This window comes from Haemaphysalis longicornis, unplaced genomic scaffold (assembly GCF_048455015.1).
Source record: "Haemaphysalis longicornis isolate Haplotype H1 unplaced genomic scaffold, Haemaphysalis longicornis Haplotype H1 scaffold_5, whole genome shotgun sequence".
In the NCBI taxonomy this organism is placed as follows: Eukaryota; Metazoa; Arthropoda; class Arachnida; order Ixodida; family Ixodidae; genus Haemaphysalis; species Haemaphysalis longicornis.
The window spans coordinates 100,628,892-100,643,492 of NW_027526385.1; the positions used below are offsets into that span (position 1 = coordinate 100,628,892).

The window sequence follows — 14,601 nt, forward strand, 5'->3', positions numbered from 1 at the left end:
AATAAGTGTTGGCCTTGCTATGTAGGATTGCCCTGCTAAGACGGCCGAACGCGGCGACTTTGACGAGTTGACAGACCATTAGCTTCCTGAAGCCTTGGGAGCTTGAGAGGCCGTCGCCAGGACGTCGCGTGCATCCGTCCTGGCGACGGCCTTGACTGACTCTCTCTTTCGTTCGGCGTGCTCGCGGGTGGTACGTCATCGCGGCCGGTGACGCTTCTTCGAAGACGACCACCAACGCGGCAAGCCGGGAAAGTTGTGGGCGACTGTTGTTGTGACCTGGCGTCATGGCCGCCATATGTGAGAGAGAATTCGTAAAAGTGCACCATCTTTGGTTGAAATGATGCTCCTGTCGCTACAGCTCTAGGGTGACGTCGTAATCGTGGGATAATAAGACCGTAGCCACTGCATTCGATGTCGGTTAAACCACACTTAATTGGTGTTTTTAAAACAGTCTGGCAGTATCCTCAGTGTTGCCTTGTTGAAAACTGCGAATAAACTGCAAACAACGCTTCGTCAGAGAAATGTATCTCCAGCTGCCTAATTTCGTTTTGGCGTTAGCAAATGACGGCCGTAAATTGAATGGATGGCGCCGTGTTCTATCTTGTGTTACCGTTGTGAGATTTTTTCACATAGAAAAACATCCACCAACCCCTTAACTCGATTGAGGAATGAGTCGGAAATTTTGGAGGCGGATAATGGGCTACGTCGTCACATGGCAGAAATACCAAAGAACATCACAGATGCCTTCGACCTGCTGTGGACACACACGAGATGATGATGATTGTGATGATACTTTGCTGAGGGGCTATACGTGCCTTCACGTTGCTTGTTGTACATGGCACTAAAGAAATATTTCCGTCCAAGGTCGCCGCCATATGGCCATCGTTTCGCCAACTAAATACCGCTACATTCTCTTTTTGGGAGTGCCGGTATGCGGCCGGTCACCGTGTCAGTTTGCTTGCTCTCTCAAGCATCTTAGCAGCCCCCCCCCCCCCCTCCCCACTTTCCCTGCCCCACCAAACACGGGACAGGAAAACGCAGCGACGCACGCGATGCTTCCCGCGTTCGCCCCCAGCCGCTACGAGGCAGCACCGCACAGTGTTATTTGGTGTTATTAGCGAAGCCCTAACTCGCCTAGTGCGCGACCCTCAACGTTTTATTCTTTCTTTTGTTTGTTTGTGTTCGAAAACGAAGCAACCCGGGCACGAACTACCCTCCCCCAGGATATGCCGGGTACAGGGCGGGCAACCCAAGCACTTCACTTCAGGGAACCGAAAAAGCGCGGGCTCGCGCGCGGAAACCGGCACCACTTTTCGTTTTGAGGCCGGCAAGGCGTGCACAGGCCGCGGCGCACAACAGCCTGTAACTACTCTCTTTTTTACTGCCCCCCCCCCCTCCTTTCCCTCTCTTCTGAGGGGCAAACCCAGCAAAGCCCCCCGACAACCCCCCTTTGACCTTACTTCACATTCTTGCTTTCGCCAAGCCCCTCCGCCCATGCGTGGCATTTTTTTATCGTCTGCTTCTACTGCAGGCGGCTTCTCTTCCCTCCCGCCTCAACCCCGCTGGCTCTGGTTTTTCCTCTATTTTTATTCGGTTTTCTCCCCCAACCTCTCGCGGGGCACATGTTGGCCACTCCGTTCTCCGCACAGGTTTTTGTGCGCGGTGAGAGCAAGATGGGGGGGGGGGGAGCAGGCCTCTATCTCGTTCGTTTGGTTGGTTTCTGCACTTTCTGCCTGTTTCGCGTCGTCTGTTGCGACCCGGGCCGCCTCCGCCCTTGGCGCACGCGCGGCTCGCCGTTTGCACCTCTGGCCTCAGTCAACAAAAAAGGGGAAAAAAATCCCCTGCAACATAAGCCGGACGGTAATTACGCTGTATTTGGAAGCCTGTGTCGATAGATTGAAGAAGCGGGTTGTGTTCTCTCAGATAAAATGTAATTTCTAGAGTTGTATCCAGCGTAGCTGCGCTGTCTAAATGTATCAACACGTAAATAAATCGAACGTTGACCAAAAACGGCGGACGACAGAAACAGGGCGCGCTGCTTAAATCTCTGCTACTTGGTACATTTCTTGGTACATCTGGTACATTTTCTTGTCCTCCGTTTCTTGTCAATAGAGAGTTTTAGCATAGCGCTACCGTGTTTACGTTACTGTTTACCGTGTTTGCGGGAGTCGACTGCGCAGCGCGAGAGTTACCGCGAACGGTAACTTACCGGCACAGGCTTCACCAGTGACACGGAAAACGGTAACGCAAACACGGTAACGATATGCTAAAACTGCCTAATGTCCCGGATGTTTTCCACTAAGAAATGTACTGTACAGCACAGATTAGAGCCATTGTACCGTTGGGTTTGCGTTCCACGGGTACGTTGTGAGGCTGTTGCGAACGTAAAGAACCGAAACGTGAAAATTCTTGGTCTCTGTCACACCAGTCAAAGTCGGTAAAAAAAGCAGACACTATGAGCGCTGACTAGCCACTGACTCGTATTTTGACCGCACATAATTCTCATACGCAGGCAACGTCACGGTTAGCGGTAAACACCGGTAGTGGGTGCGGCAGCAGACGAGACTAGCAGACGGCGCGTTGCAGACGGTCCTAAACAATCCCCTCCTGCTTGGTGCAAGCAGTGATGGGGCAACGAGAAAGACGAATTCCTGCGAAAAAGAAAAAAGAGAGAAAGAAAGAAGCAGACGACAGCCGGAACAAGCCAAAAGCGGCGGGCGCAGCGGCCATCTTGAGAGTTTCACGTTTCCGCCTCCTCAAGATGGTGCAGGCATTACGCGTCTCCGGGAAAAAAATGGCTACGCCCGTTTGTATTTTATAGTTTTTCCGTTCGCCTAAAAAGCCGTGTCTGTCTTTACTCGGGTTCGGGTTTTTTTTTTTTTTTGTGTGTGTGTGTGTGTGTGTGTGTGCGAGGAATGGTTGCAGACGTCGCTTGGCAGCGCGCATGCGTTGGATCTCAGTTTGGTAACGACCTGGCTAATTGAAAAGCGACGAGTGATAGGCGGAAACAGGCACGGCTTTCCACACTTGTCACCAGTTTAGCTAAACGATGCTGACAGCATTTAAAAGACAGTCGAACTAACGGTTACTGAACGCCAACCGCTTGTAGTGGGCTACCCTTAGAGCACTTGCTGAGTGAATCTGGCTGCTTCAGGCCTAGGCGTCGACTTCGCTGTGCCATCAATCTAGAAAGCTGCGAAACAGCTGGCATTCAATAGGTAAAGCAAATCGTTCGGCGTCAGGTAGTTGCCGTTACAGGATGTTTACCGCCGGGTATGTTGAGGAAAAACCAGGAGGATATATTATCAGTTACAGCGGATTGGGCCATGCCGAAGTGTTTCTGAAGCACTGCTCCGAACTCGGAAGCTTTCGTACTCAAGGAAGTAGCAAACAGTGGTTACAAGGGGCCAACATTACGCGAAAAATGGCACCCAAACACACATCACGACAAAAATGGCGCCCAGAGAGAACAGCTGTTGTTGGCCGCTAGATCATCGAGGCAGTCACTTGAGTCATTGTGCTACAACAAGGCGCTGCAGGTTGTTGAGTGTCTTACACACCAAATGGAGACTCGCTGAACTATAGCTATTTGGGGCCGGAACTCCCTTTTCGCGATGATGCTGTTGCAACGAGCGCAAAGTCGCAGATGTTCATTTGCCAATTCACACGCACTGACGTCACGCCCTAGAGAAGTTACTCGAGCTTCACGACCATCCGCTAGCGTTGGCCAATGGCACATTGAAGAGCAAACTCGCGCAGATAGCTCGCCCTTGAATTTTCAAGGCGCGGCACTCGCAGCGTAATAAGTGTTTTCCCTTCTCTTCTTTCCACAACCGAAGGCGTACACCATTAGGGACACATGCAAGGCACATGTCTTTTTATGAAGGGGGGCGTCGTTCTGCTCCGGCCGAAAATGGCGCCCGACAGACGACAGGAGCAGACGACACCTGACACCGCCGACCCTGACCTTCCGTGGCCCTATGGCGCGCGCTTTCATATGGGTGGCGCCGCCACTCCCGAAAGAACTGAGTGTTTTCAGTTCCTTCTTCAAAGCTGCGCTGCGTAACGGGAGTTGTTAGGGCTGGTGACAAGTTTATTTGTCGGCTTTTCTGCGAAGCTGGCTTGGAGCAGTCGCATTGGGAAAGAAAACTAGAAGACAAAAAGGACAGTCGCGATGGTTTTTTTTTCTTTCTTGTTCGTTTAACGGTAGTCTCGTCGGCTTTTAGAGGGCTTCTGTACAGCTAGACAGAGAAGTAAAATAATAATAGTGGTATCCTAAGAGGTGGCTCTGCTGGCGTTTCAATCCCAATTACTGGTTCCGTTTCAGGGACAACGAAAAAAAAAAACCTAGCGTTTTGTATTAAAATAATCTGGACAGTTTTGGCGGTAGCTGTCACGAGACAAGGCCGTGATTATTTCAGTAGAATTTCAGTAAACCGATTTCTTTAATAGCAGCGTACTGTATAATTACACATAAAATGCATGTACAAAACGCGCCATTACATTTCTTAGTAAGAAGATAACCAGGAAAAAGAGCTGTTCACATACTTTAGAACTAATGGAAACATTGAGAGCAGTTATGATTAGAGTTGAGTCCCTAAGATTCACCAGCGTCATCGTGGCGGCAAATTCGGTAGCGCCATTCTAAGGCAAGTGGTCTGGTGTGAACTACTAGAGGGACGACCGAACGTTCAACCGTCCATTCCCCCAAGCGGAGAACCGAGTACATTTTCGAAACTTTCAAAGACGCCAGAGAGAGCGACACCAGTCCTCTAATTTCATTCGACGAGCAGTAGGAGGGAACGCTGGGTAGCTCTTATGTGGGGCCACAATTCTCCATAGCGGACAGGGCTCCGCTAGTCACCGCGATCGACCCCCTAACCCAACTGCGACCAATAAGGTTTCTCTCTCTCTCTCTCTCTCTCTCTCTCTCTCTCTCTCTCTCTCTCTCTCTCTCTCTCTCTCTCTCTCTCTCTCTCTCTCCAGTGAGAGAAACAAATAACAACGGAAATTTACTGCGATAGTGCTGCTGCCTATTGAGTGAGCTTGAGGCAACCAGTGTTACCATCTGATAAGAAAAAGACGCTAACGTTGGTGATTTCCCCGTTGAGCGCAAGCGCAGAAAACGTGCTTGATAGATAGTATATAGATGCACCCCGCATTGCCTTCACGCATCCTCAACGTCTTCCCTTCGGCCGAGATTGTGTTGCACACCGTTTCTCGAATCGTCTGCCATTTCCTGTTCGAGGCGTACGTATGCAGGCCGCGATGTATCTATACGTTTATCTCAGCGAAACGGGTTTGGCTCTTGCGATCTTCTCTTTGCACGCGTTATAGTGGCGCGTAAGAGGCCAGGAAATCTGCATGCGGTATTAGAAGCGTGACGGGGGTGCCGATTAAGAGAGCATCCATATAGCCGCGGGCGTCACTAGACGGTGTCTGATACACTGAGCATTCCGTTGTCTGCTCTCTTCCAATTAGGTTTTGTAAACCTTCAAGGGGCCCTGATTTCAATCTGCTCAAAGATTTTGTCACCCAGGTTGTAGGTCAGAAAGCTTCGTAGGTAACGAGTACGACTCATTCGCTGAGTTGCGAAGGCTAGTTTGCACGGCATTTCTGCGCGTAGCTTTGTCCTTAAATTCTGCCCGGTAATTTTTATTTCTGATAGGAATGTTACCGAGGCTGGGCTAAGCCAAGCGTTGCAAAATTTCATTAAAGGAGCCATGAAGAGAAAATACAACTTTGTTTAATTTGAAAGAACTGGGATTCAGTATCTCACTCAGCTCCATTAGAGCCACAAAAGATGTTTCTTAACAAAAAAAAAGCAAGAAGTATTTAAAAACTCAAATTTTGCGCCACAGTGACGTGTTATGAGCAAGAATGACGTCATACAGGCCAACAATAAAACATAATTTTCAGGGCGTTAAGTGCACGTTAGCATTCAAGTGATGCAATCAAATGGAACTAGAGGCCACATTACAGACCATTTAGGCGGCCGCCAATCGCACAAACAAGGTTCCGTGACGTCATAGAAAAGTTGCGGGAAATTGGCTAGGGGGTCGCGACTGCTTCAAACGTTTTATTTAATATCTCCGTTATTTCTTCTAAGATTGCGATGATATTGGTATCATTGTTATCGGGACTAAGCAGTCTTTCTAATAAAGCCAACTAGTATTTTGTCTTCATGGCTCCTTTAAGAATGCCTGATGAACGGGCTCTAAATGTTTGTCGTGTTTTTAGACCCCAGTGACTGGCCTTAAAGGGTACGACGATGACAAATTAAAGCCTCGTTTACTTTGAAGGAAGTAACCTTTGTGAACTCCCTCAATTTCATCATGGCTCGAAAAACGTTGTTTTCACCCTCACTCGCACACGCACGCACACACACACACACACACACACACACACACACACACACACACATGCGCGCGCACGCGCGGTCAAACGGACAGACAGACACGCACGCACGCATGATTCAATGATGCAGTGTTTTTTTTTTTTTAATTCGCACACAGAAAACATGGACACAATTGTCGGACTACATTCTTCAGCGGTAGCACACACTTAATTACGCAACGCTTTGTAGCATTCGCTTCATTGCCAAGAAAAGCTGTCCGCGAGCATAGTAAAGATCTAAAGACTCGAATTTCTAACTAGACGAAATCAGCTGCAGCGTCAGCACTGCAGTTGTACGATCAAATGGAATCAGAGGAAACACCATCGCACACAGTCATGGCGGCGTCTTAGGTCGGCGACCGCCAATCGCACGTACAAGACCTTGTGACGTCATAAGGGCTTGGAGAGAAGGAGGCTGGGGACCCCTTGAAGTGTACTACCATTGTTATCGGGACATGCAGTCGTTGTAACGAACCAGACTTGTACGTTGTCTTCATACCCTCTTCAATGTTGCGTATGCGCTTTAATACAATCATGTTCGCAACGTTCCAAATGAAAGGTAGGAATGTCGAAGAAATAACCAATAAATAAATAAATCAGTCAATCAATCAATCAATCTTGTTATTTCAACGAGCCTTGCGAGAAGCGCCCACAAGACACGATATTTGGAGGCTTTTGACTCGTATGTGAACCAACTGTTAGCTGAAATCCGTAAAAACTCGTGACACCCGTCCTGTATTTCGCGCGGGCTGTTTTGTGAATAAAAAGGTCGGTGGCAAATTACCTCGCTTTCGGAATTGATTGTCGTATTCAAGCTTTAAAAAAAAAAACTTTTTTTTTTCTGGGAATGCGCGAACACAATTTCATAGCGTCTAATATCCTAAAAAAACACTTTTGCAAGAAAATAAAATACCGTTGTTCGAATTATATCTCGAATGCTGCAGTGTGGTTGGAAGCGGCGGGGAAATTCGTGGCGCCATCAGTAGCTTCATTTAGCACGTCTTTACACATTCCTCGCATGCACCATCGGGTCATTTTTCTCGACACACAGAATCCCCCCCCCCTCCCCCCAACTCAACAATAACGCGAAAATGTGTTCGAGCTAGGCCTAATTGCGTTTACACTCGACCTAAAATGGCGATGTGCCGACCCACACAAAGCGTCAGGGGTTATTAGGCAAGCACTCCCAAGCACCCCAGTCGACTTCGATCGAGCGGCGTCGTGACCCGGTGACGTTCATTTCTGCCGGATGAAGTTGCAGCACGTAAGCTTCCGAACACGATTCAACGCGCGTTGAAAAACATTAAGCGTCGCCGCTACACGGTGGCGGCCGAAAAATAAAAATGGGGAACTAGAGAAAGCGACCCGGGAAGCGGACAGCCGTTAGAAACCGAAACTGGTTCCCCTTCGGCGGAGCACGATCCGAAGCCGCACACGAAGCCGCCGCCATTGTGGCGTCCCGATTCGTGCAGTCCCTGGACGTGCCTGGGCCAGCGTGCGAGGTCAACCAGTGTGCGTGTGGCATGAAAATCGAACGAAGCGTTCGGGGTCGTCCGAAACGAGGTCGCCGATAGGCTCTCGTGTGCTTCTGCAACTGCCCACGGTGCGCGGACGCTCGTCGTCGTCTGCTTATCGTTTTTTAAGTCGTCTGCAACGCGCTCGCGCGCGCGCGTTTTTTGTCGTCTGCGGCGCGTGTAAAAGATTCCTTGTCTTCCGCGAAGACTCTTTTCTCACTGCGGTCTTTCTGTGTCACGCTACTTTGTTTCGAATTTGAAGTTCCTCTTTTGTTTCGTATCCTTTTGAATCGTCTGTTTGTTTTATCCGGCGAGTGCCTTAGCTTGGCGGTTATCGTTTTTAAATCGTCTGCTCAGCGTGCGCGCATTATTCTTGTCTGCTGGGCGTTCCAATATGTTTTGTTTCGCAAATGCTTCGTTTTCGCTGTGTTGCATTTGTGCTAGATGTCCGGTAGGGGTTCTCTTCAAACTTTCAAGTTTCCGTTTTGTTTCTTTTGCAGACATTCGACCTCCCTTTCGTACCGTAAGCATGCTTACGGTGACCGATATAAGACTCAAGGGCGTTACCAAAATACCACCTTTATCGCCAAGGTTGCCATGTGTGTGTCCTTTTTTGCGATTTTGCCTTTTCTTTCGGCGTGTATAGCGTCCTCTGCTTAAAAATAGCACTCATGTCCAACCGTTAAACTTTTCCTCCGTCGAACTACAGTGCTCTAGAAGGTTAGTCGAACGAACGGAACGATTAGTCGCCTTCTGCGCCAAAAATACGCTCACACGATTCGGGATGGATGGCTCTTCGAGAAAGTCATTTATGCCAGGGCCCGTTGCCTTGGTTTTCTTTGGGGTCGCGTGAAAAGTGGTCCGAAAAAACGTGACGTGGTTATTTTCCCTGGCACGAAAACGCGCACCACGTTTTTGCCTCGCGCTTCCCGGACAGAGAGAGTCCTTATGTTTGTAGAGTAGGGCGTCGAGTCGCTTGTAGACGCGCGTGCTCACTGCGCATCTTCGGAAGTGGCGGTAGAGCGCCACTTCCGGGCGCTCGCAGCATTAATATGGATTAGATAGATTGGGAACGCGTGGAACAGTCATTAGTTCACGTTGGAAAGCGTTCACTGAACAAATGAAAGCGGTCACGAGCGCAGCGAGAGCAGTCATTTGACTGATTTTTGGCTGTCGTTTTAAGCGCCGCCATCTTTGTATCGTCATTGTCGCTGCAGTTGACTTCAAAAAATGCGATGTTTACGAATACTTCATCATCTTGTGCTTTCTTTTATTTTTCAGAATGCAGACCGTGCACGGATAGGGAACTTCTGCACCACTACTGCTCAAGCGATTTCGGTGAGTTTTTTAACGGTGTTCTCGCAGACAAAAAAAAAAAGTGGAGGGGTTTTAAAAGGAAATAAATAAACCTGTTTGACATATCTCAGGGAATTCGTTGAAGTGAAATGGCACGAGGAGTATTATTTCTTGCGGGCTGGTAGAAGCTACGAGGCTGTAGCCAAAGGGAAGAAAACCCTCGATTATTTCGCACCATACTGACAATCACAGAATGAGGTGGCAACGCACGAAAGCAGACCTTAAGTCGATTGTAAAACTGTGAGCGAGCAGACGGATGAATGAATTGGCGAAGTAACGGGAGCCTAGCAAAAGGTGAAAATAAAAATTTTGTCACGCTGAAGCTGCTTTCCGTGTTTAGTATAAAAACCGTCTTTCAAAACTACGCAAAATGCTTTCGATGTAGCTTCAGTAAGTTTGTGGTTGATAATATTAAGTGGCTTCTTGAATGAGGGTAAACATTGTGTAATGTTTTTCTCTCACCTTGTACAAGGGCCACCGTAAGCCTGAATCCACTTTTCGGCATCCACCACATCATTGTTTCATTTCACTTTCAGTAAATTCTTTGCAAAGGCATCTCTGAACCCCCACTTTTTTTAAATTCCCCCTACTTTTTCGTGTGGCATCTGGTTGTTATCCCAGGAAGAGATATACGTCTGCGACGCACAGAAACGCGTTTTTTTTATATATGTTGCTGCATGACTCGCCCTCTGTTGATCAAAACAAAATAAATAAGCGGGACCGAACCTGCCCGTCCACCGGGGCTGTCTTCGCGGCAATATCGTTAGCCGAAAGGTCGGCCTTCGCTAAGTTGCGGTTTTATAGAGCGAACACCAGCTGAGCTTTCACGCCATTCCACGAGTCACTTCGGGGTCAAACCGCTCGTTAAAAGTGAAGGGCCCAGGGATCGTCTGCAACAGGGCGGCAAGCTGCAGGCGGAGCCACGCGTATGGTTTTCCCCCTGCCCAAATGAGACTCTCGCGGCGACAAGGTTACGACCGTCGCTCCCACCCTCGGCCACCCAAAAGAAAGAAATGGAAAAAAGAAAGAAAGAGCCCGGGCTAAACATGCGCGTGGCTTGCGAACTCTTGTTTATGACGTCTCAAAAGTCTCTGTGCCGCGCGGCCTCATGCCTTCATTCCCAGAGTGTCTCTTTTCAGGTTCTGATGAGAAAAAGAGGGCGAGAGAAAGAGGAGGAGGGGAAGATGCATCGAGCATAATTTCGAGCACGCCACACTGGGAAAGGCAGGAATAGAAGAAAAAAAAAACGAGGGCAGGGGTAGGGCACTGCTTGATGTTGCATACGCGTGATGATAAGCCGTGGGTATAAATACGAAGAAAAGCGGCTGCGCACCGCACTATGTCATCATCAAGGAACGATGCAAGCTCTCTCTCTCTCTCTCTATCTCTCTCTCTCTCTCTCTCTCTCTCTCTCTCTCTCTCTCTCTCCAAGGCTCACGCGCCCCCATGGTAGAAACAAACAAACAAAAAAAGATGGCGGCAAGTACACCGGGCCCACGGTTAAGTCGCGGTCTCACGCTCGTGGTTAGCGTTCGGAGCCCCCAGGGGGCGCCACTCGCTGAAAAAAAAAAAGGCGGCAAAAGCAAACAGCGCCGTCAAGCGGCCGGTCCACCGCCCCCGCAACCAACCACCACTGTAGCGACGCCTGTTCGCGTAGCTAAAAATAAAGCGGTGCCCCAAAGCGGCTCCAACTTTCCACGAAGGTCTGTCCGACCGAAGAACGGCGGGAAACGGCTTCCCGGGCCGCTCGCGCGCGCCAAAAATGTCAAAGCTCTCCCAGGATAAGCGGCGGCAAGAAAACAACAAGGCGATGTGGTTGGGAGGGCACGCGTTATCTGTAACAGCCCACCCTGTGGACAGATGCGAGGCAGCCCGAAATCTGGCGCATTTTCTTTCTTTCGGTGGGCGCCGGCTTCGATGCGGCCTGGGAAGCCGGGCTGCGTGAAATGTTTGTTGCGGGTCGTCGCGCGACAACAACGAAGAACGACACAGCGAGTGGTGCGCGGACCATTATCGGCCAGTAGTGCGCGCTAAGGACGGTGGGAACAGGCGGCCTCCTCGTGGGAAGTTGACGTCGCTGCCGACCGCGAGTCATTGTGTCTGCGCAGACAGACGTCAGACGCTGTGGTCTGTTATGGCTGGCGTGTATCGATTTGCACTTTGCACCCGGGGTACTTAGTAGCTCGGAGTTCTTTTTTGCTGCACGTCTGCGTCTCGTCACTGGGTCCAATTTAGGCAAAGAGGAACCTCGTAGCAGCCGCATAGGTCTGCGCACGAAACGAGTCAAACGGTCGTTTGCTGCGCTGGGGAGGGCTGACAATGCACGTACAGCCAGAGCTTAAGTTTATGGACGATGGGAGTAGTGGCCAAAACTAACCACTGCGTCGTCTGGTTGCGCGGCGCCTGTTGTGGATAAGCACAAAGCACAGTGTAACACCAGTGTAGCACCGGTGCCACAATCGTTCGCTTTTTCTGCGATTGCCTCACGCACCGATAGATGCACACCAGGGGTCCGGGGACCTTGGCTGTCCTTTTGCCGGCTGCTAGTCAACACGCCGTCTATGGAAACAGCATGCTGGCTTAATTAATCGGCGGTTGGCCCGCTGGTGCTTATCTCGTGCTTCCAGCGTTTTTTTTTTTTCGATTCATCTGCTTCATATACTGAAGCGGACAGAAATCACTGTGCAGCCGAAGAAAACGAATGACAAAACACCACCCTTCCCACGCTTTGAGCATAGCTGAGACATTATAACGTACTAGAAATGGAAGCCCACATTAATTATTTGTGCCAACCGTACCCTCAAATATTGCTGCAGTGGTTAGGTATGTATGGTAATAATTTGTTGAAATTGGTTCATCGTATGCAGCATACTTATACCATTTCGTAATTGGTCGCATAAACCCAGCTTTGCAATTCTTTCAAATACAACGCAGCCACCCATATATAATTAATATTCCGGGACTCCATTGAGAGATGAGATTAAATTTACCTGCGTAATGGTTCTGGATGCTCACCAACTACAAAAATGCGTGCAATCTTAATTCAATTAGATTTATTCGAACTTGAAAACAATAGTGGCAGTTCTCGTGCAGTTTTTGGCAGGTGTGTACAAATTGCATTTTTCTTCGCAAATATAGTATGTAGGGTAATTATTTAACTTACATGCATAAACAGGTACGAATATTGCAAGACCAACAAAATCACCAGTGCACTATTGAAATCCCGGAGGAAAGACCTATGTTTGTAAGCCGTTCTGTAACGAGGTAATAGACAGTTCTAGTTTCACCTGCGTACAGATCGACTGAACGTACGCAAACGTGAAAAGTATACGTAGCTCACGCGAATATAGCTAGAAATCCTTATTTATAGTTAAACGTACGCGACGCACCCCGCGCCTAGGCGCCTGGATGCACGCGCTCTCCGCCCATAGCCGCCCGTAGAGCCACTATAGCTTATTTAGTGGCTCTAGCCGCCCGTTATTCCTAGTGTCATCTACTAACAAACACAGACACTGCAGTAGCCACTCGTGATCTCGCGAGCCCATTGCTATGACTACGACAAGCGCTACTTCGTTAGGCTTAACAGCTGAAAAATCGATCTTCTATCTGAAAAACAAAAGCTGTTTTTCGATTGAAACTTTGGGTGAGGGTAAGAATTGGCAAATTGAAGGTGAAAGCAACAGCTTAGAAAACGATATCGCACCTACGGATTAGCGACGAAGCTGTTATCGCTGCGAAGCGGGAGGGCAGGCGCCGCCATGTTGGTCGACTATACGTACGGAAGCAACGTAAAGACCGTAGTAGTAGTAGTAGTAGTAGTAGAAAACTTTTATTAGAAAGCAACTAAAAAAAATGGAATCTTGTGTACGTCCGTGAGACTCACGCGCAGACCCTTTTACTTTATGCGCACGCGCACTGGTCACCCGTGAAAGTTTTCTGTGCGCGAAGCTCCGACGTACGTAAAAATAAAACTGTCTGTTTACTGGAATGCCGTTCCCGCGGTGACCATGTGATTCAGAAGAGCTACCCGCCGCCATGTGTTCGAGATTTCGGAGCACGTTAAAGATCCCCAGGTGGTCAGAACTAATCCGAAGCCCTCCACTTCGGCGCGCCTCATCGCCTGTGTAGCGTCGGCGTGTTAAACAGCATAAAGGTATCCAGAAGGCGTGTGTTCGCTGGGCCGACTTTAAAGGCCTCGTCTACCTCAGACTTTTCTACCTGCGGAGCTGTCGTTCTCCTTATTCACTCCGAAAGAAGTTGACGGAAACAGACGTGAGTTTTGTTAAAGGGACCCTGTAACACTTTCGATAAACGCTTTCGCTCTTTCCTTCGCGTGTCGAAGCACTGCGAAAGCTATAGTTATCGCAAGCACGGAGCGGCTCTGCGTGATTTGCTCGTCGCACCAGATGTGCCTTCTGTTGCTGCTTTGTTTTTGTGGCATTTTTTTTAAGCCGCCATCAAAAAGCGCTCATTGCTGCAACAGAAGGAAAACCGGCCAGCAGCCGCTACATGGCCTTAATGACGTAATTAGAGCGGTCGAAGAACGCCAAGACCGGGAAAGAGTGATAAATCTTTTGATCGAGTTTCCAAGTTATCTGATAGACATAGAGCAGTAGTTTTTGGCTGAAGTACTTTGCGACCCCCTAATCCAAGTACTGGGTGTGTTTAGTGACTACTTTCTGCAAGCATTTAAGATTTCAAAAACAGTTGGCAAAACTGTTGCAGGGTCCCTTTAATCTCTGTTGGGAGCTTTGTCTGATATGTGCGCATCATATCCAAAAGGGAGGTTTCATCCAACTCGTCTGTCTCATCGAGTAGCGGTTCCGTACCTTTGGCTATGTGAAGTGGCCCATTTCACTTCAGTTTTTTAGTCATGAAGTGCGTGGCTTTCACGCAAAGCCGGCGTGTGTTATGTAGGTCATTCTGTTCCGGCAACGTACTACGCAAACACACTCCAGGGTCGAGCACGCTTGCGTGCGTACCAGTCTTCCGTGAAGAATGTGTACACGCATACTTCCGTACACCCCGTGTACTCGCGCACTTCACACGGGCATCATTTAGCCCCCCTTCCTCCCCCCCAATCTCCTTCTTCTTTTTTTGTTTTCCGGAACGACTACGCAGTATAGCTGGCTGGCTTGCGAAGCACCACGGTTGCCGACGTCAGACTCGTGGGAACCCAAGCCGGCTTCCGAGAAACATTTACGAATCTCTTTCCACCCGCTGCCTCCGTTACAAGTATACACAGCTCGCTACCGAATTCACTTACGCAATGTACGTTGCGCCACATTGAAGGGCGAGTGTCATCGCTTCGCCCATGAGAGCTCAGAAGGGGAGA

The 14,601-nt window shown here is 49.1% G+C and overlaps 1 protein-coding gene across 1 annotated transcript in view; it reads left to right on the forward strand.

Annotated features, from left to right (window-relative positions):
- Positions 1-14,601, forward strand: part of LOC144138629 (meteorin-like protein) — a 66,101-nt gene that overhangs the window by 40,281 nt on the left and 11,219 nt on the right. Inside the window, exon 4 of the mRNA XM_077671017.1 lies at positions 9,192-9,248. Within this exon, the coding sequence (XP_077527143.1) occupies positions 9,192-9,248 (57 nt within the window). The remainder of the gene's footprint in view (positions 1-9,191; positions 9,249-14,601) is intronic.